General features: G+C 39.7%; 1 protein-coding gene across 1 annotated transcript in view; it reads left to right on the top strand.

Moving 5' to 3' along the window:
• LOC131900896 (zinc finger protein 431-like) overlaps window positions 1-3,315 on the top strand; it is a 47,321-nt gene extending 44,006 nt beyond the window's left edge. The window contains exons 2-5 of the mRNA XM_059252219.1: window positions 309-435; window positions 640-700; window positions 1,902-2,321; window positions 2,406-3,315. Of these exons, the coding sequence (XP_059108202.1) occupies window positions 309-435; window positions 640-700; window positions 1,902-2,321; window positions 2,406-3,315 (1,518 nt within the window). The remainder of the gene's footprint in view (window positions 1-308; window positions 436-639; window positions 701-1,901; window positions 2,322-2,405) is intronic.
• The last annotated feature ends 20,049 nt before the right edge of the window (window positions 3,316-23,364 follow it).

Here is a 23,364-nt window from a genome sequence, read left to right on the forward strand (position 1 = left end):
ATGCAATTTCTCTGATGTGTGCTCAGTACTGTTGAAGTGTTTGCTTGTATCTCTATCTCGGTTAATAGGCTTTTCTCTTGCAAGATGCTGTCCGATTCAAAGCATTCAGAAATAATAGAAGTAATCCTCCTATTCAGTTTCTTTGTGAAATCATTAGATGAGTTCATCATAATGTGTGAGGTATAGAATACATGTTGCAGTCATCAGAATTATGTGGCTATTTGTCAAAGAAGCACACATTTACAATGTTGTATCATGGTTTTTGTTTTATACATATGGATGGCATATTTATATATGGCATATTTTAGAATGCAGTGACATATAATGATGTGCATGTCGATATCACTCAGGAAGAGTGGGCATTGATGGATCCTTCACAGAAGAATCTCTACAAAGATGTGATGATGGAGACCTATATGAACCTCACAGCTATAGGTAATACTATAAATTTTCCTTCACATTTTAAATAAGGGGACAATAGTTTCTTGGTTGTTGATGCTCTTCTGCAATTCTGATTGAGAATGAGGAAGTGTGAGGTGAATAAATCACAGTTGATTGTAAGGATCAGTGAAGATAGTAAAGTAAAATTTTCAGTTTCCTGTAATATTTCATACATTTTTTTCTTCTCCTATATTTTAGGCTACAATTGGCAACGTTTTGAAGTTGAAGAACATTGTCAAAGTTCTCAAAATCATGCAAGGTAATTTTCTTGTAAAAGCTGATAGAAATGGGCCTCTGTGCATATATATATATATATATATATATATATATATATATATATATATATATATATATATATATATATATCTGGAAGTTTTAAAGAAATGAAGCAATGTAAACAATCACAGCTTAAAATGCATCAATGATCGTTAAATGCTCATAAACACATTTACCTCAATAGCAGGTAAGTGAATTGTGTTTGTAATTGATTCTTTTAAGAAGGCTGACAAAAAATAAATGTCTTAGAAGAAAATACCATTGGAATAATAGCTTTATCACAGCTATTCTGTACAACTGACAATCTGTTTTGTTTCATAGTATTCATATTACAAAAGATATACTCATTGAATATGTGATAAGAATATATACACAACCTTGTAATAACCAAATAGTCCATAGTATATTTACTCATATGGTTGTTCTGTCTTTGCTAATTTTAGTTAGATGGGTAGTTAGAGTCAAAAGTTAAAGGGGAGAGGTTGTTGTAGAGAAACACTATTCCCTATACCATATATCAATGAGGAACAGAAAGTCCAACTGTAAATGAAATGTTTTTATTCTTGTTTTTATTCTTTCATTAATAGTTATATTATATGTCACTCTGGATACCAGCTCTATTAACATAAGGATTTGGAGAGAAGCAGTTTACATCTCTCAATCTCAGAACAATTAGAAAATACGTAGTAGTCCCATGTTGAGTAAATTGTTGAATGTGATTCAAGTTTACAAAAAATTTGTTTTCCAGCTTCATTCAGAATAGATCAACAAACACACCTCAGAAAAGCCCCATGAGTTCTAGGACTGTGTAAATGCTTCTCTTTGTCCTGGTCAAATTTGAAAATGTAGCATGACTCACAGTATAGAAAATTTATCAATGGAATAACTGAGGTAAATGTCCAAATTCTCCCATTTCTCTTCAAATATGTGAAAAACCTCAGAGAAAAATGATGCCATAAATATGAGCCAGGTAATAAAGGCTCTTACCATCACAGGCATGTTGAAATATACAAAGTCAACCTTAATGCAGGGGAACAACATGAGTGTAAACAACTTGTTAAAACCTTAAGATCACAGTTCTCTTTATGTTTAGACCAAATTGTAAAATTAATTCATGCAGATGTAAAGACTCAACAATATAATGAATGTAGTAAAGCTTTTAAATGTTTCAATTATTCTTGCAGGCATGAAAAAAGTCATACTTCAGAGAAATCACATGACTATACTGATTGTTGTAAAGCCTTTGTATGTCATAATCATCCTCAAAGGCATGAAAAAACACATCCTGGAGAGAAATCCTATGAATATACTCAATATGGTAAAACCTTTGCACAACACTGTCATCTTCAAAGGCATGAAACTACACATACCGTTAAAAGACTTTATGAATGTAGTCAATGTGGCAAAGCCTTTGCTCATTGGAAAGTTCTTCAGTTGCATAGAAGAACACACCTTGGAGAGAAATCCTATGAATGTAAACAATGTGGTAAAGCCTTCACACATTCCAGTCATCTTGAAGTACATAAAAGAACACATAATGGAGAGAAACCCTATGAATGTAATCTGTGTGGAAAAGCCTTTGCTCAAAACAGTGCTCTTCAAAGGCATGAAAGAACACATACTGGAGAGAAACCCCATGTATGTAATCAGTGTGGTAAAGCCTGTGCTCAACACAGTGCTCTTCAAAGGCATGAAAGAACACATACTGGAGAGAAACCCTATGAATGTAATCAGTGTAGTAAAGCTTTTTCTCGTCATAGTAATCTTCAATTGCATGAAAGAACACATACAGGAGAGAAACCCTATGAATGTAATCAGTGTGGTAAAGCCTTTGCTCAACACAGTGCTCTTCAAAGGTATAAAAGAACACATACTGGTGAGAAACCCTATGAATGCAATCAGTGTAGTAAAGCCTTTGCTCATCATAGTAATCTTCAATTGCATAAAAGAACACATACGAAAGAGAAACCCTATGAATGTAATCAGTGTGGTAAAGCCTTTGTACAGCCCAGTCATCTTCAAGTACATAAAAGAACACATACTGGAGAGAAACCATATGGATGTTATCAGTGTGGTAAAGCCTTTGCTCAACACAGTGCTCTTCAATTGCATGAAAGAACACATACTGGTGAGAAACCTTATGAATGTAATCAGTGTGGTAAAGCCTTTCCTGGACACAGTGCTCTTAAATTGCATGAAAGAATACATACAGGAGAGAAACCCTATGAATGTAAACAATGTGGTAAAGCCTTTGTACAGCCCAGTCATCTTCAAGTACATAAGAGAACACATACAAGAGAGAAACCCTATGAATGTAATCAGTGTGGTAAAGCCTTTGCTAAAAACAGTGCTCTTCAAAGGCATGAAAGAACACATACTGGAGAGAAGCCCTATGAATGTAATCAATGTGGTAAAGCCTTTGCACAGCCTGATTATCTTCAAGTACATAAAAGAAAACATACAGGAGAGAAACCCTATGAATCTAATCACTGTGGGAAAGACTTTGCTCATCATAGTGCTCTTCATTTGCATGAAAGAATACATATGGGAGAAAAAACTATGAATGAAAACAATGTGGTAAAGTTTTGCATGTCATAGTCATCTTCAAAGGCATAAAAGAATACATACTGGAGAGAAACCTTATGAATGTAATCAGTGTGATAAAGCCTTTGCACAGCCCCATAATCTTCAAGTACATAAAACAACACATACAGGAGAGATACTCTATGAATGTAATCAGTGTGGTAAAACCTTTGCTTGACACAGTGCTCTTCAACTGCATGAAAGAATACATCCTGGAGAGAAACCCTATGAATGTAATCAGTGTGCTAAAGCCTATGCTCAACACAATGCTCTGCAATTGCATGAAAGAACACATACGGGACAGAAACTCTATGAATGTAAACAATGTACTAAACCCTTAGCACAACCCAGTCATCTTCAAGTACATACAAGAACACATACTGGAGAGAAACCCTATGAATGTAATCAGTGTGGTAAAGTCTTTGCTCAAAACAGTGCTCTTTAATTGCATGAAAGAATACATATGAATACAAACAATGTGGTAAAGCCTTTGAATGTCATAGTGATCTTCAAAGGCATAAAAGAACATACTGGAGAGAAACCCTATGAATGTAATCAGTGGGAATAAGTCTTTGCAGAGCACTGTCATCTTTGAAGACATGAAATTACACATACTGGAGAGAAACCCTATGAATGTAATCAGTGTTCTGCAAGCCTTTGCTCATCACACTCATTTTCAAAGGTATACTATAACACGTAATGGAGTGAAACCATACAATTGTGATCACTGTGGTAAAGCCTTTGTTCATCATAGTGCTCTTCAATTTAATGAAAGAACACATAATTGAGAGAAACCCTATGAATGTAAACAGTGTGGTAAAGCCTTAGCACAGCTCAGTCATCTTCAAGTATATTAAAGGACACATACTGCAGAAAAACCCTATGAATGTAATCAATGTGGTAATGCCTACTCACAACACAGAGCAACCCTATAACTGTAAAATTTCTAGTGTGTAATTAGTCTCTTAAAGTCTTTGAATATAACATTAGACTTTGAGGATCTGAAAAAAACTCATACCAAAGGAAATCTGAATATATATGAATTGTTATGATTTCAGGCCACATACTTACATTCAATTACACAAAATTAATTATTTTGGAAAAAATCTAAACTGTATCAACAATCTGTTCAAGCATTATTATGTCTCTTCTTATTTTGTTTACACATGTCAACTAATATGGACAAAAGGCCTATAAATTTAAATGATAAGGTAACTGAGACAGGGTCTTTACATATCCCTGGCTGTCCTGGAACTCACTTTGTAGAGCAGGCTGGCCTCAAACTGATGGAGATCCACTTGCCTCTGACTCCTGAGTACTGAGATTAAAGGCATGCCCTACCATGCCCATCACTTTTGATCTTTTTGAGTATCTGTTTTTGAAGGCTAACTGACCTACATACTTCTAGAAGACACTTCTCTTCAAATACATGAAATAATAAATTTTGTAAAATTTCATAGATGTGTATCATTGCTTTTTTGTTGCTTTGAAAATGGATGAAATCTATGTGAACTTAGAAAAGGGTTTAATTTGGCCCTTGGTTCCAGAGCAATACATGAACTCCATAAAAAGTCGCATTGAAACAAGTATCAGACATGGCAGCTAAAGCAGACAGCTAAGAATTCACATTCTGCTGTGGGATGTTCTGTATGCAAAATGTGTTGCTCTGATTGGTCAATAAATAAAACACTGATTGGTCAGTGGCTAGGCAGGAAGTATAGGTGGGACAAGGAGGAAAATAAAGCTGGGAAGTTCAAGGCTGAGTCAGAGACACTGCCAGCTGCCACCATGACAAACAGCATGTGAAGATGCGGGCAAGCCACGAGCTACGTGGCAAGGTATAGATTAATGGAAATGGATTAACTTAAGCTGTAAGAACAGTTAGCAAGAAGTCTGCCATGGCCATATAGTTTGTAAGCAATATAAGTCTCTGTGTTTACTTGGTTGGGTCTGAGCGGCTGTGGGACTGGCAGGTGAGAGAGATTTGTCCTGACTGTGAGCCAGGCAGGAAAACTCTAGCTACAAATGGTGCCCAAGTGTTGGCAAGAATTTCCACCTAAAACCTGAGAAAAGATTCTAAAATGGAGCTAAAAACAGCTTCCTAATTTTCTCTCTCAAATGAGGTTCAGCATGCAGGTTTGAGCTACTGGCGGGTTCCTAGCGTGAGTGCTCGACCTGCCGCTGTATGGTGGGAATGAGGCCTCTGCAAGTGGCACATTAAGCTGCATGGTAGATTTAGCCTTTGCTAGTACAAAACAAAAAATGAGGTTTCTGGGCTACATGCTGCTTGGATAAAAGTATAGACCCACGGATAGCTCCCAGAGCTGGCGGTAAACTACCACCACCATGTTGGGAAGCTGAGGTGGGCGGTTCCAGCAGCCATAGCCCCTTTTCAGTCTTACAAATGCTGCAGTATAAAGAAATAGATCCACAATAAGACAGATTCAGATGTAATAGTTTACAATGTGTGTAAAATATATGTAGGCTTGAAAGAGACAAAAAAGGTGATATATACAGTTATATAAACAAATACATAGTTTTAAAAAATAAAGTCTTTAAAGAGACAGTAAAATTAATATAAAAAATAAGCCATGTAAAGATGAATATTACACAGAGAATCTGGATTGTGTTGTCTTTGAGATTTTTAACTGCAGAAAAACATTTGATCGTAAAAGATGTTGAGTTAAACCAATATGTATATTTTAAAGATACCTTGACTTCAAAATTTGGATGTAAGGATGTGTTGCTTTGGAAAGGAGACTCTGCTTTTGTTCCCACAGAAAGCCAGAGGCTATGGATTTGTTCCAGACTAAGATTCATCAGGTTTGACCAGCCAAGACCCCCTGAAAGGTCTCCAATGACACCATGGCCATGATGATCCAACATCCAGAGTAGTTTGAAGTCAACTGGCTTAGACAATACAGCCTCATGGACTATTCCATAATCCTAAAATTTTCTTTGTGTCCCCATAAGATACAGCGCCCCCCTCCAGCAGGAAGTAGTAAGAGAAGCTATGCCCAAATTCCAAAATTATATGTAATTTTACTTTGTTGAGGTTAAAACCTTCCTTTTTGAAAAAAAAAAGGGGGGGGAAGTGCTATGGGATGTTTTATATGGCAATGTTTTGCTCTGATTTGTCAATAAATAAAACACTGATTTGCCAGTGGCTAGGCAGGAAATATAGGTGGAACAAGGAGGAGAATAAAGCTGGAAAGTGGAAGGCTGAGTCAGAGACACTGCCAGCCACCACCATGATAAACAGCATGTGAAGATGCCGGTAAGCCACGAGCTAGTTGGCAAGGTATAAATTAATGGAAATGGATTAATTTAAGCTATAAGAACAGTTAGCCAGAAGCCTGCCACGGCCATACAGTTTGTAAACAATATAAATCTCTGTGTTTACTTGGTTGGGTCTGAGTGGCTGAGCGGCTATGCGACTGGCAGGTGAGAGAGATTTGTCCTGACTGTGGGCCAGTTAGGAAAACTCAAGCTACCACATTTTTTTTTGGTTTTTCGAGACAGAGTTTCTCTGTGTAGCTCTGTGCCTTTCCTGGATCTTGCTCTGTAGACCAGGCTGACCTTGAAGTCACAAAGATGCACCTGACTCTATCTCCCAAGTGCTGGGATTAAAGGTGTGTACCACCACTACCCGGCCTGCAGCATAAAGCAAAAACTGTAAATTGGAAATGGTGTGCAGATGTTAATGCTCAGGCCAACCCTCAAAATTGATTTCTTCTAGCAGGGTACCATTTTTTAAATCTGAAAATGATACATTACTCCAACTTTAAGCCTATATGCATGCTTTCTGTTACATGGACCAATTCATGAAGGAGAAAAAGGCTGTAATCCTTTAAATGCCTCAAAACCCATGTTAACAGAATTATAATAGAAAAAAATTTATAATTGAAAATTAGTTTAAAGATTTGTTTTTATTTTAATTATGCTATGTGTGTGTGTGTGTGTGTGTGTGTGTGTGTGACTTCCTCTAGGTGTATGTATGTGCATTCTGGTTTCCAAGAAGGTTAGACCCTTGGAGATTTTTGTAGCAGGAATTACTCAACATCTTTGAGAACCAGATCTTAGTCCAGGAAATGAACTTGTATTAATGGCTTGGTCATATCTCTATAACTGTCAATGTTTTAAAGTTTTTATATCATCTTGTTGTCAGGAAATAGATAGGTACTCATAAAAAAAGAAAACCCTATTTATGTAACAATTTGGTTAAGAGTTTAGACAACACAGTTTTCAATTTCAAGGAAAAAAAACTTGTTTGAAGTCTTTTTATTGTAGATTTGAAGTAAGTAATTTATTAACCAAGTTCACTAAAGACTAATGTGAAGATCCCATTGTGGTTTCTGTTTTGCAACATGTGAAAAGTATTGAAGTGTGGGATATGTGTGGCAAATTCAATTAGTAAAGTTTATTTTGTGGTCCTTATATTCCTTTTGCGGCTTTTGTTCATCTTCTTTTGCACTTTCACTTATTCAGAAGTATTTATCTGCTGCCTTGTATAGAATGGTATGGCTGTTATCTAAGTGGTTCATTTTTATTTAACTGTCAGGCAGTATGTGATCACATTTTACAAGAAAGGGTGTTCATGAAAGGGTGATGGATTTTTGTTATTGGTTGTATTTTTAATATTTAATATTCATGGTTGTATTTTTAATATTTAATATTCACAAATGCGCTTGAAATATTTCTTATCCAGCCTGGCTTGAATGTCAGTAATTACTCATCAATACATTAGAATTCATGATCCTTGTGTGTCAGTCTCTTGAGTACAATTCTAAGGGTAGATGATGTACTACTGATTATTGTTTTGTCAAAACTGTAAGGGAAAGGGTTTGACTAAAGAAATCCACCCTGACACTTGAGCCCAGAACTTGGATAAGATGGTTCAGATATGGCCAGTGAAAGAAACACAGTTTGGCTCAAATCAGAGCCATCTCTGACCCTGGCGAAGTGACTTGTGAAACTAACCAATCACAGAGTAGGACAATAGAATTTTGGTACTAGGGCCCAGGAAGAGGGAAAGAAACACAGCCTATGTTTGGGAGCTGAGCCAGAGAAATGAACCAAAGAAATAAGTCTTGACTCTGAAACTAGTGCCAAAACAACACTCTTGTTCCTTAGAATCAGAGTCAGTGAAAGAAATGAACACTGGTCTTAGATTTAGTGTCAAAAAGCCAAGAAAGGCCAGAGGAAAAAAAATACAGTTTGTCCCTGGAATCAGGGCCATCTCTGTCCTTAGCCTACATAATTGGCCAATCCCTAGGCAGAAAAAACAAACAAACAAACAATACAAAAAACAAAAAAATTAACCAATCACGGTTTGACTCTGCCCACAGGATATCCTATATAAACAGTTGTGAGCTGTTGTCTCCTTCCTGGTAGAGGCAGATGCGCTCCTGGACTCATCCTTCCCAAATAAATATCTCAAAAGAATTTGGGATGTGAAGATCTTCATTCACTGGTGTACAGAAGAGCCATGCTGGGATGTCACATAGTAGATTTAGCAAGGGGAGGGGTATGTAACAGACGATCCTTGCTGAGACATCCCATAGTGGAAACCATTGGTAACACTCAAAATATATCCTACTCTCTCAACCCCTAGGAATAGATAGACTGCTTCTATATTTCCAAAGCATCTGAAAGCCTCTCACATCCAGAATGTCACCCTTATTTGAGGATGTTTATTCAAACCTCCTTGTCACATCATCTCTTTTTTCAGACCGTAACTACCACATATCAGTTGTGAAATGATGCTCAGCCTGACAGCTTTGGAGAATGCTGGTTATGTGTCCCTCCAGGGTCAAATGCTCATTCACCATTTGTGGCCTCACCCATTGTCCTATTAGATTCTCTCACCTTATCATTTGTTATTTGCTTCAAGCTAAATGTCTCTTCTACCCCTTATCTCTCTCACATTCCTTTCTTTTGCATTACAGACTGCTCTAAGTCCTCAGGAATACACTTTGTGTGTACTCTGTATTCTGCAGACTGCAATAATACTATTACCCTTGGTACTAACACCCATCCCCTATGTCCAAACATTCACAATGCCTCTATTCTCTGTGGTACTCATGTTTATCACTTTACCTGCTAGGTGGTCTGGAACTCCAACCCTGGTATTCCTGTTTTGTAAATTAGGGATGGTACCTGGTGAAGAACCCATGCCAATTCCCAACACCAAGTTCATAGCAGCAAGGCATGACAAATGAGCCATCCAAATAATACTCTTTTAGCAGCCCTGGGCATAAGTGCAGGCACAGCCACTGGAATAGCAGGACTGACTACTTCTCTAGCTATTTACCATTAGCTTTCCTCACAATTCATCCAGGATTTCTAATGAGTAGCTCAGATCATCTTTACTCTTCAGGAACTAATAGACTCACTGGCCACTGTAGTATTACAAAATCAGAGAGGATTACATGTATTAACAGGAGAAAGAGATGATCTTTGTCTCTTGGGGAAGAGTGTTGCTTTTATGTCAATCAGGGGTAGTGAAAGATAAGATCCAACAACACCAGATGGATCTTAAAACTAGAAACAGCTTGATGCCCCCAGACAGTGGAGTGCTAATAGTCAGATATGGAAATGGATGCTGCCTTTCTTATCTCCTCTTTTCTTCCTTTTTCTAGCCATAATAATTGCACCCTGCCTCATACATTTCTTGGTTAGATTTCTTCAACAACAGATCCAAAATATTTCTAACCCAACTCTGAACCAGTTAATATTATAGGATTACCGTGACCTATTGACAAAGCCAGAGATCTGCAGAACCTGGTTACATCCTGAGGAGGAAGATCAAGATTGTCCCTAGAACCTCGATGCTCCAAATCAGTAGGACTCAGTGTAATAATAACTTCATCCCCTTTCCAGCCCCTAGCTGCTTATTACCCTTTCCAACTTTTAATTGCTTATTACCCTTTCCACATCCCAGCTGCCTATTACGTTTCCAACACCCAGTGGCTTATTTTTAAACAAAAAAGGGGGATGTAGGGGATAAAAGCTAGCTAAAGAAACCCAATATGACCCTGGATCTAAGAATGAGGAAAAGGTGGCTCATATAAGTCCAGTGAAAGAAACACAGTTTGGCTCAAATCAGAGCCATCTCTGCCCCTGGTGAACTGACTTGTGAAACCAACCATTCACAGAGTAGGACAGTAGAACCCTGGCCCAAGGGCCCATGACCAGGGAATGAAACAAAGCCTAAGTTTGGGACCTGAGCCAGAGAAATGTACACTTTATCCCCAAACCCAGAACTAAGGAAATATATCCTGACTCTGACTCTAGTGATAAAATAACACTCTTGGTCCCTAGAATCAGAGTCAGTGAAAGAAATAAGCCCTGGTCTTAGAGGTAGTATTAAAAAGCCAAGAACGGCCAGTGAAATAAACACAGTTTGACCCTGAAATCAGGGCCATCTCTGTCTCTAGCCCACAAAACTGGCCAATCCCTGGAAAAAAAAAACTAACCAATCACGGTGGACTCTGCCCCCAGGACATCCTATGTAAACCACCCTGCCTGGTCAGTTGTGAGCTGTTCTCTCCACCCTGGTAGAGGCAGCTACTCTCCTGGACTCATCCTTCCTAAATAAATCACTTTCTCAAAATAGTTTTGGGTGTGAAGACCTTCATTCACTAGTGCACAGAAGATCCTTGCTGAATATCCCATAGTGGATTGAGCAAGGGGGAGCTGAACAGAAGAACCTCACTGAGATTCCCCCATAGTCAATTGACAAGAAGGAGATAAACAGAAGAACTTTGCTGAGGCATCACTTACTGGATTGAGCAAAGGCGAGCTGAACAGACTATCATTGTTGAGATGTCTGTCAGTGGACAGAGCAAGGGAGAGCTAAAAAGCAACACTTTTCTCCTGAACTGGAGGAGATTGCTACATATTGGCAATTTTTTAGGCAGAAGAAGCAGAACTTTGCTAGGAAGACCCCTTAAGTGGGGGCTGAGTAAAGCTCAGCTGTAGTGGTTCTCCAGGCGAGGAACAGGATTGCTATATCCTGCAGGAAGACCATCCCACATCACACCAGGTATAGCCTGACTTCTCTGAACAGTCAGGATACCCTGACTTTCCTGAACAATTAGGATATCCTTTGCTGCTGAAGCACTTCCAGGCCTACCTTTCCCAGGAAGTAGAAAAAAAAAAACTTCTCTCCAGGCTGAACTGTCTCCTTGCAGTTCCAACCATCAGAGCTGTGCTAAACAGCTCCAGGTGTCTAGGACGCCTTCAGGGCAGACCTATTGTTCTGAGCAGCTTGAGGTGTCCAGGATATCTTGCCCTTCAGCACTGAATTGTTTCCTTGCAGTTTCAGCTGTCAGAGTTGTCCTAAGTAGCTCAAGGTGTTTTCTGACTTCCAAGTAGTCAAGACACTTTTCCTCAGAGTTGCAAAACTCATATTTTGGTGGCAAAATCTGGGACCAAACCCAGAGTTGTTGCAACCAATTTATTTACAAATACATTTTAATGATGTTAATTTTAAAATAGTTAATAGAAAATATAAAAATCATTAAATACTCCATGTATATCCAAAAAAACATTTTCATCTATGTGGAAGAGATGTAATAATTTAAGTGAGTCAGTAATCAACTGTATATTTTACAATAAAATTAATGTGCTATGAATATACATACATTATTTAAAGTTCCACGCATTTTCATGTCCTCATCTGTTATGCATTTGGCACTTCATCCCAAAGTATTGTCTTCTAAGGGAATTATCCAGAGATGCCAGATAATGTAATAGCAGTGAGATTTAATTTGTGAGGTCTACTTTTGTCCAACTTCATATAGTCATCAACATAACATTACAGACTTGCACAAGAAAGATATTTCCAGCACACCTGTCTCATTGATGCTCAAATAAGATTAGTGGTGATATTAAATCAATAAAATAGCATCTTTTCAGATTGTAAACATATTTTCATTGAAAGATAATGCAAATTAGGAGAAATTGAATGCTAAATCCTACTTGTAAATGAAAATGATATATTGCTATCTCTTTTGTTTTTCCTTTTTTTGAATGTGAAATTATTTAGTTTATTCCAAGGACCAAACATTTGTTCATAGTAGTTTTTCAGATCAACAAATGAATGTCAGTTATTAGTCATAGATATGTATATGTATATATGAATTCATGATCTTCATGTGTCAGTCTCCTGAGTACAAGTCTAAGGATAGATGATTTACTTCCAATAATTTTTATTTTCTCAAAATATTTTAACAATGTTAATGTTAAAATTCTTAATTCAGAATATGAAAACATTAAATACTTGTTTGTATACAAAGAAACATTTTCATCTATCTGGAAGAGATTTAATAATTTAAGTTAATCCGTAATGAACTGAGTATTTTACAGTAGAACTTGATGTACTATGTATATGGATATATTATTTGATATTCTGTGCATCTTCGTGTCCTCAACAATTATCCATTTGGCATAATATCTTGAAGTATTGCCTTCTAAGTGAATTATAGAGGTACCAGTTAATGTAATAGCAGCGACATTTACTTAAAAAAAAGTCTGGTGTGTGTGTGTGTGTGTGTGTGTGTGTGTGTGTGTGTGTGTGTGTAATGTGACTATAGGTTTTTAGTTCATGACAGATATGTGAAGAATAGAAGACTTTGTGGGGTCTACTTTTGTCCATCTTCATATGGTGATCAAGATGAGGTCACAGTCTTGTACAACATAGACATTTCTAACAGAGCTGTCTCATTGATGCTGAAATAAAATTAACTGAAAGATTAAAACAGGAAATTACTGTTTTTTTCTGATTGAAAACATTTTTTTTAAAAATAATGGAAAATAGGAAACATTGACTAATAAATACTATTTGTAAATAAAAAGGATATACTGATATCTCTTTTTTTCTTTTTCTTGCATGTGTAATGAGTTAGTTTATTCTAAGAACCAAACATTTTTTATAACACTTTCTCTAAACAACAAATCAATGTCAGGGAGTAGTTTCTGTGAGTAAAGGTGGTTGCTGCTAAGCCTGGTGTCCTGAGTTCATACTCTAGAATCCCATATTACTCCTACAAATCTTTCTCTTATTTCTAAACTTCTGATGTGGCATATGGACACTCACATGCCAGCACATACATAAATAATTTCAAAATAGAAATAGGTGCCATTGAGGTAACTGGCAACCAAGTGATTACCTGGCTTTCATCTCTGGAACTCACATAGGATGAATAGATAGCAGACACATAAGTTGTCCTCTCACAGCTACATACACATCATGGCAAAAGAACAGCATCAGTACATACTGGACTTCATTTCTGAGGACTCTCTCTTCGATAGCATGATTACACTCTGGACTTCATGTCCCAGGTTGCCTTTCTTTATAGGGTCATTACATATGGACCTCATTTCCCAAGATGCCTTTCTCTAGAGCATCATTATATTTGGACTTCATTTCCCAGTTTGCCATTCTCTATAGCATCAGTACATTCTGGAATTAATTTCCCAGGATACCTTTCTCTAAAACATCACTACATGTGTGATTTCATTTCCCAGGATGCCTTTCTCTACAGCATCAGTACATTTGGACTTTATTTTCTAGGATGCGTATCTCTACAGCATTACTACATATTGGACTCCATTTCCCTGTATGTCTTTATGTATACCATCAGTACTTTATTGACTTCAATTCCCAGGATACCTTTCTCAATAGTGCAACTTCATGTTGAACCTCATTTCCCAGGATGCCTTTCTCTATGCCATCACTATGATGGACTTCATTTCTCAGGATGTCTTTCTCCACAGCACCATGACATTTTGGACTCCTTTTCCCAGGTGTCCTATATCCTCAGGAGTTTTCCCATTTTTTCAGCAGGTGTCCAGGGCTCTCAGCCGGTGTAGGGCCTCAGAAGGTGACCTGATTTTCTGAATGTTTGTTATCCTCAGCAGTGTGATGATGGGGGTCAGGGTCAGGGTCTTAGGTTTAGGGTTATTGTTAGGGTTAGGGGGTTAGGTTTAGGGTTAAAGTTAATGGTCAAGGTTAGTGTTAGTGTCAGTGTTTAGTGTAAGGGGTTAGGGTCAGGGTTAAGGGTTACGAGTTTTTAGGGATATGGTCAAGGGCTTAGGATTATGGGGTTTGTTTAGGGGTATGCATTAGGGTTAGTGTTAGAGTCACAGGTTATGGTCAGTGGGTTGTGGTTAGGGTTAGGGTTACGAGTTTTCAGGATTTTGGTCGAGGGAGTTTGCGATTACAGTTAGTCTTTAAATTTATGGTTAGGGTTAGGGTTCGGGTTTGGGTTAGGTTAATGTTAGTGTAAGGGTAAATTGCTGTGTGATGGTCTGTATGTCAAATGTATTGCTCTGATTGGTCTCTAAATAAAACACTGTTTGGCCAGTATCCAGGCAGGAATTATAGGTGGGACTAACAAAGAGGAGAATTAAGAGAACAGGAAAGTGGAGGGAGACACTGCCAGCTGCCACCATGACAAGTGGCATGTGAAGATGCTGGTAAGCCACGAGGCACGTGGCAAGGTGTAGATTTATAGAAATGGATTAATTTAAGATATAAGAACAGTTAGCCAGAAGCCTGCCATGGCCATACAGTTTGTAAGCAATATAAGTCTTTGTGTTTACTTGGTAGGGTCTGAGCAGCTGTGGGACTGGTGAGTGACAGAGATTTGTCCTGACTGTGGGCCAGGCAAGAAAACTCTAGCTACAGTAAATTATATGCGTTTTTATGGTTTTGGTTAGGGTTAGGTTTGGTTTAGGTGTCTCTATGATCAGGACTTCATTTCCCAGGATATCTTGCTCTATATTGTCACTATGTTTTGGACTTTATCTCCCAGGATGCCTTTTTCTCTATATCAGCATTGGAATAGAAACTCCATTTCCCATCATTGCTCTTGAGTTTTGAGGACACTTCCTGTTCACACTTGAGTGCAACAGTAGGTGTTGGACTTCACTTCCCAGGATGCCTTTGTCTATAGCACCACTTTACTCTGGACTTCATTTTCCAGGATGCCTTTCTCCATAACACCATGACATTTTGGACTCCATTTCCCAGGTGTCCTGTATCCCCAGGAATTTTCCCTTTTTTCAGCAGGTGTCCAGGTCCCTCAGCAGGTGTAGGGCCTCTGCATGTGAACCTGACCTTCTGCAGGTTTATTTTGCCTCAGAAGTGTGTGGGTATGGGTCATGGTCAGGGGTCAGGTTCAGGGGGTTAGGGTCAGGTTGTTAGGATTAGGGTTAGGGTTAGGGAGTTAGGTTTAATGTTATGTATAAGGGTTAGTGTTAGGGTCAGGGGTTACTGTTATTGGGTTCTGGTTAGGGTTAAGGATTACGAGTTTTTATGGTAGGGAGATTTTGTGGTTAGGGTTAGGGCTAGTTTTAGGGTTCGTGGTTAAATTTAGTGTTAGGGTTAGTGTTTGTACAGTGTTACAGCTATGATTATTGGTTAGGGTTATTGGTTAGGGATAGGTGTGTCCTTTGCTCCTCAGGGTTAGGGTTAGGGTAAGGGTTAGGTATTGGGTTAGTATTAGTGTTAGAGTCAGGTTCCAGGTATATGGTCAGGATCAGGTTCCAGGTTTACTGTCAGTATCAGGGTCAGGGTTAGTTCTCTCTCCATCTTGATTTCATCTCCCAGATGCCTTTCTCTTTACATCTGCAATGTTTTAGAAACTACATATCCCCTCATGGAATTTCAAGTTGGGTGGAAACTTCCTGTTCTATCTTTATATCATCATTTCTTTTTGGCCTCCATTTCCCAGGATGCCTTTCTCTACATTGCCAGTGTGCTACAAGCTACATTTCCCATCATACCTCTTGTGTCCTCTTCCAGGATGCCTTTGATGATACCATCAGTATGGATTGGACTCCATTTCCCAGGATTCCTTTTCAGTACATTAGAATGGTTCTAGAAACTGCATCATGCCTCTTGGATAATTTCCTAGGATTCCTTTTCTTATAGCATTGCTCGATGTTGGACTCCATTTCCCAAAATGCTTTTCTCAATATTGGCCTTATATTACAAACTACATTTCTCATCATGCCACTCGCATCATTTCCCTGGATGCCTTTCCTTTTGGCAACGCTACCAGTTGAACCCCATTCCCAGCATGCTTTTCTATGTATTATCTATGCCAAAATGTTTCCCATCATGCCTCTTGTGTCAAAAGCAAGCTTCCTATTCCCTGTTTATACCATGAGTGTGCTTTGTACTCCATTTCCCAGGATGACTTTCTTTTTATTGTATGTCTATTATAAACTACACTTCTCATCATGCTACTGGGGTTATTTTCCAGAATACCTCTCCTTATTGTATCAGAGTTTTGTGCTTTAATTCCCAGGATGCCTTTGTGTATTGTGTCACTATATTTTAGACTCCATTTCCCACGATGCCTTTCTCTACAGCATCAGTACATATGTACTTCATTTCCCAGGATATCTTATTCTATGGCATCACTATAGTTGGACTACATTTCCCATGATGCCTTTCTCCATAGCACCATGACATTGTGGACTTCATATCCCAAGATGCCTTTCTCTTCAGCATCACTATATTATGGACTTCATTTTCCAGGATGCCTTTCTCCACAGCACCATGACATGTTGGACTCCATTTTCCAGGTGTCCTGTGTCCTCAGGATTTTCCCCTTTTCTTCAGCATGTGTCCAGGGCCCTCAGCATGTATACGACCTCAGCAGGTGGAACTGACCTTCTGGAGGTTTGTTATCCTCAGCGGTGTCTGGGTAGGTTCCGGGTTTACTGTCAGTATCAGGGTCAGGGTTAGGGCTCTCTCCGTCTTGACTTCATCTCCCAGGATGCCTTTCTCTCTACATCTGCAATGTTCTAGAAACTACATATCCCCTCATGGATCTCAAGTTGGAAGGAAACTTCCTGTTCTATCTTTATATCATCATTTCTTTTTGGCCTCCATTTCCCAGGATGCCTTTCTCTACATTGCCAGTGTGCTACAAATTACACTTCCCATCATACCTCTTGTGTCCTCTTCCAGGATGCCTTTGATGACACCATGAGTATGGATTGGACTCCATTTTCCAAGTTTCCTTTTCAGTACGTTAGAATAGTTCTAGAAAGTACATTTCCCATCATGCCTCTAGGGTCAAAAAGAAACTTCCTGTTTCCTCTTAATACCATCATATGCTTTGACTTTAATTTCCCAGGATGCCTTTCTGTGTATTGTATATTAAAAACTACATTTCCCATCGTGCCTGTTGAGGCAGACTGAAACTTCCTGTTCCTTCTTTATACTATCAGTATGCTTTGGACTTCATTTCCCTGAATGCCTTTCTCCACAGCACCCTGACATTTGGACTCCATTTCCCAGGTGTCCTGTGTCCTCAGGAGTTTCCTCTTTTGTTCAGCAGGTGTCCAGGGCCCTCAGCATGTGTCACAGTCCTCAGCTCATGGACGTGACTATCTGCAGGTTTGTTGTGCCCTCAGCAGTGTGAGGGTGGGGGTCAGGTTCATGGGGTTAGGGTCAGGGGATCAGGGTCCTGGGGTTAGGGTCAGGGGGTCAGAGTCAGGAGGTCAGGATTAGGTTTAAGGGTTAAGGTTATGCTTAGGGTTACGGTTAAGTTTTGGGTTAGGGTTAGGGTTAGTTTTAGGGTCAGAGTCAGGGTCAGGAGGTAAGGTCAGGGTCAGGGTCAAAGTTAGGATAAGGGTTAGGTGTCTCTCAGGTCTGGACTTCATCTCCCATCATGCTTTTCTCTTTACGTTGTCATTGTTCTATAAACTGCATATCCTGTCATGGCTCTGGAGTTGGGAGGAAACCTCCAGTTCACTCACATTAGATCATCACTAGGTGTTGGACTTCATTTCCCAGGATGCCTTTCTCAGTATTAGTGTATTACAAACTACATTTCCCATCATGCCCCTCAGGTCATTTCCCAGCATGCCTTTCTTTACAACAGTCCAATATCAGTATGCGTTTGACTCCCTTTCCCAGGATGCCTTTTTCTGTTCCATCACTACTTTTTGTAGTCAAGGCTCATGAGTACATGGTGCTGGGTCTTCTGTGGCTCATCTGCCTGCACTCCCATAATCCTAATCCTCAAAACAGATGTATGTTAGAGACTGGACCTGACCTTCAGCAAACCTACTTAGAACAGGTGAGCAGCCTTGAGAAAGGAGTTTTAAGAACTTAGTAATCGCGAGTGTGAACTTGGTGTGATGACCATCAGCGTCATAAAATATAACTTTTGTCACACTAACTACAGATATCTTTCTTGCTCATGACATTATCTTTTTACCCTACGTCTTCTTCAACATTTGTTGTCAGTTGTTTGGCAGGTCTTTGCCATTCTTAATGCAATTACCACAACTCTTTCCAACACACCAAAACAACAATCTATAGAAACAGTAATAATTTATAATATCAAGCTCCATTATTCTCATAATAGACAATATAATGAGTGTTTTAAATACAAAATAGCAAATGTCTCAAAGCAATAGTTATGAGCTTATTACTTTATAACATTTCCAGTTTTACCTCATGCAGTCCAAGGAACATTATGTTACATATCAATACCTGAAATCTGAGAGAAACTGGGGACCCATGGAAAGCTCTGTAAAGCAGCTGGGCAACAGGAAGTATTTGGAAAGAATTTGGATGCAAAGAAGGGTCTGGAGAGTGGATTAGAGGCTAAAGAATCAGAAGGTAACCTGGTAGCAGGAAGGTCCTTTAAAATGGTAGGTAGACATCTACCTCAATTTGCCTTTATCAGGTTCTCACCCATATGAACAGAGCTAGCTGTTTCTGGGTTATTTCCTGCATCCTGCCACTCTAAACATCCACAGCAGCAGCACTAAGACCTCCACCTCCCAGGATTTCATCACCAGCCTTGTTAACACCTTTTCCTGCTCAATTCAGGTTCTAGAGATTTGCATGGAATAGTTCCAGGACTGCAAATGATCAGGGCTGGGGCCACTCTATAAACAGCCCCTTCAGCTCCACAGACATTTGAGATAGGCAAGACAAGTGATGGGTTGGTGCACAGGGCCTGTGAGCTTCTGCAGCCCTGCCTTCCTTCCACTCAGGGCCATGCCTGCAGATCACCAACTAATCATAACTTCTCCCTGAGGCAAACTCAACAGAAATTACATCAGTCCTCTCCTCACAAGAACAGCAATCTCCAGATGCACTCCCAGGCAAGACCCTCAGAGACAAACCCACAAAACATGCTTCACAGACATTCCCCCCTCCCTGGAAATACCCTGCTAGATAATATTTTTAGCCTCATTCAGAGGACCTAAGGATCCTGTGATAACCTCAGTTTTGAGGATAGATACACGATGAGGAGTACTTGTCATGTAAATTGAAAAGCTGCTCTAAGATCAAGGTCAGTGGAGACAGCAGGACAGTCCATGCAGTATACCCACAGGGCCCTGATAAAGTCCTGGACCTCCAGAACTGGAATCATACAGGAGCTGGGAAGCCAGAGTCACAGCTGGCAAGGTAGACAGACCCTGAGCCCTGCAAGAAAATCTTAGGTAAAGGAGAAAATATGGCCAGTACACATACTGACGTAGAATTTTCAGGGGAAGAGTCTAAGATTCTCTCCCTAGACAATGTGCTACAGAAAACTAATGACTATTAAGAGGGAGAATTCTTTTTCCCAGGGATGAGCCTCCTAGTTGGTTATCCAAAACAAAGTGGCCTGCACTGAAATCATATAAATAGAAGAAATACCAAATGGACTCAGCAGCTCATATTTATTTCTGTGCATAGACATATAAATAAGAAAAATGAAACAACCATTTTGAGACAGTAATTGAGGGCATGGAGCAGACTTTCTTATGAACTACCAATCAGCTCCCAAATTGTGAAACAAAGTCTTCCTATTAGTTATGAATACTTCCTGTCACATGAATTATGGCCCAAGAGTTGATTCTGCCCTATCCACCCATCCAACATCATGCACACCTGATAAACCTCTGCAGCTCAGATTTTTTTTTTATCCCCTAGAATGAAATTTCACTGAAAAACACTTTTGTAGCTGGTGGTAGCAGAAAGTTAGAAGGTTCTAATCACATATTACTGAAAGATGGTCCACATCCCCACTTTTCTATCAGTTTCTAAATTATTTGTAGCATTTATAAGACAATCATGAAAGAGAAGTGCAATGTTCAGAACTTCTAGAAACCAGACCTTCAGTTTTCCAATCTGCCTTCTCACTTCACACCAAAAGCACGTCTATGTGTGCACACTAAACAGTGAAACTACAAGCATTATATCCTCTCATGCCAAGGCTACAGAGTCTCCCCTCCCAAGGAAATCCATCCACAGGGAAGTTCCGAGGACAAAGGTAACTGCCAAGGCCACCATATGGACCAACAGAAGCACAGTCTGCCTCATGGTCCATGTGAGTTCCAGCACAAATGACTGATCAACAGACCTGCTCTGAACACTCTATACCCACCATGGCTTAGCTTTTGGTCTTCCTTACAACTCCCTACAGCAGAAGCAGAGAAGAATCCTGGAATTAAACTATAAGCTACCTGCCACCAGGACTCCACATTGCTAAGCCTTCCCAGAGTCCCTCATTGGCTAAGCCTGTCCTCCTGGGCCTCAGAATATTAACAGCTCCCCTACTGGGTGTTCAGAGATTAAACAATTCAGAAAGTACACTGCTTCCAGCTCTGGCATTCCAGCCCAGAAGACAGGGCCTAGTCAAGAAAGTTTGTATTTTAGAAGACATTTTCCACTCTCCTAGAGCACTCCATATTCCTCATCCAAAACACAGGGTCATTTATGTGCACATTCTATTATCCAGACTGATGGGATTTGCAGGACTGTGTACCTAACACTGGGCAGCAAAGGCAGGATTAGGAGGTCAAAGCAATTCTCAATTACATAGCAGGATGCAGTGGTAATACAAGCTCATGTTCTCCCATGCCAGGATGGCAGAGCCTCCCATCCCCAGGAAATCCATACTCCACAAAGTTCAGAGGACAAGGGCCACTACTCAGGTTACCACAGGAGCAACAGACCTCAGTCTGGCTCATGTTTCATCCCATTCCAAGCTGCTCTGACAGCTCAACCAACCTGCTCCTGCTGGTCTAGGGACAGTGGCCCTCACACACTCCATGGCATGGCTTGTGGGCTTCCTTAAAGCTCCCTACAACAAAACAAGGGGAGAATCCTGGAAAGAACCTGTAAGCTACCTCCTACTGGTGCTACTGATTGCTAAATCTTTCTGAGTCCCTCATTAGCTAGGACTACCCAGTGGCATTTTGGGACATTAGTAGTTACCCTAATGCGTGTGCAGAGATCAAATGATGTAGAGAGCAAAAACCTCAGGTGTGTCCTTCCATACTATGGTCAGACAAGAAGCTAATCTGGGGATTCAGTAGTTTAGTAAAATCTACCAATCTCCCAGAGCACATCCTATTCCTCTTCCCAGGCATGACGTCCTCCAAGTTTGGTAAATCTGGTATAATTTCTCCACATTTGACAATATAAGCACTACAGGCACCAGAATTTCACAGTGGCATTAACAACAAGGACAGTTCTCAGTAGAGATCTGCTACCAATGCTCTGTGCAGATACAGCCCAGGGAGTGAAGTTATTCAGAAGCAGCCAACCCCACCCAGGGACTTACAAGGACAACATAGGTCCATGGTGGACCAGGCAGACACAGGCAGACAAGAACATGCTGAACTCTAAGTCTGGAAGCTTTTTCCCACCCAGCCAGAGGAGGACCCTCCAAACCAGCTCCAGAGCCTCAGTTGGTTGATCCACCTGCCTGCATGGGGACAGCATCCTCTTACTCACCTTTGCTTTCCACACTTTCCCACCTGGGGACAGCAGCCCCTCACTCATATTGGTCCAATGCTCCTCCACATCCGTGGAGAGTAACTCCTCACTCACCATGGTGCTGCTGTTGAGCTGACTCACTCTCTCCAAGATGGAGCCCAAGACACAGCACATGTGACTACTTCCGATTTCTGAAGGAAAATAGCTGAACCAGATGCCTGGCTCCAGAAAGAACACACCCATGTGACTGATGGATCCACTGGAGGCTCTGATTGGCTAGTGAAGACTGAGTGACAGGACCAGGTAAGCAGAAGGAACACAACACAGTGGTTCCCAGACCAGCATTGCAATCTAAGGACAGACATTTCCCAGCTGCCTGAGATTTGTGCCAAATTCAACAGCAAGTCTCTTGCTAATGAAAATTAATGGGTTCAGTTTTAAAATGAAGTGTATCAAGTCAAAAGGAGGCTAATCAGACAATTTTGAAAATGAAGAACACAGCATAACTCACGAACATTATAAAGAAAGTCCACAGTGGTGTTGGGACTGATAACCACAGCCCCTTGTGTGGAAAGTGTGGGGTTCTGAGGATATGAAGAAATCCTTTCTTTTACCGGGTCTCCAAAGCCTATTCCTAGTATTGGAAGTAGAGACGTTTTTGCTTTATACATCAGGTTCTTAGAGAAACCTCCCAAAGCTTATGCAGGTTGCCAAACTCGGAAAGGCCTAGTTTCAAGTACATTGAAAGTTCTGCATTTTGCATTTGACATGTAGGTGTAACATTCATTTGGAGTTAATTTAAGGAAGTTGTAAATGGCATCTTATGTACTAGGTAGCACTTCTCTTAATAGCTGCAAACTTTGAAGATTATAATTGGTGTTATAAAGGATTTACCAATGCTTAGGAAATAATAATTTACACAAAGAACAACTTAGCTAAAATAGGACTGCCTCTAAAAAACCCCAGAGATAAATAGTATGTTAACCAGGGCTGTTAGAGATTTGGATCCTAGGATATAAATGTTTATTCACATTTTATATATGTTATTATTGGTCACATGTCTGTGGAAACAGGAAATCATTTGGTTGTCAGTGACCTCAGTGGCACTTGTTTGGGTTTTTAAATTATTTATGTATGTGCTGGTATATGAGTGTGCATATGCCATACCACAAATGTAGAAAGAAGATAAAATTTTGTATGAATCGTATGGGTTTCCTAGAGATTGAACTCAGGACATCAGGATTAGCAGCAATCATCTTTACTCACAGAAATTATTCTCTGACATTCATTTGTTGTTCTGAGAAAGTGCT

The sequence above is a fragment of the Peromyscus eremicus genome, unplaced genomic scaffold (genome assembly GCF_949786415.1).
Source record: "Peromyscus eremicus unplaced genomic scaffold, PerEre_H2_v1 PerEre#2#chrX_unloc_1, whole genome shotgun sequence".
Taxonomy (NCBI): Eukaryota; Metazoa; Chordata; class Mammalia; order Rodentia; family Cricetidae; genus Peromyscus; species Peromyscus eremicus.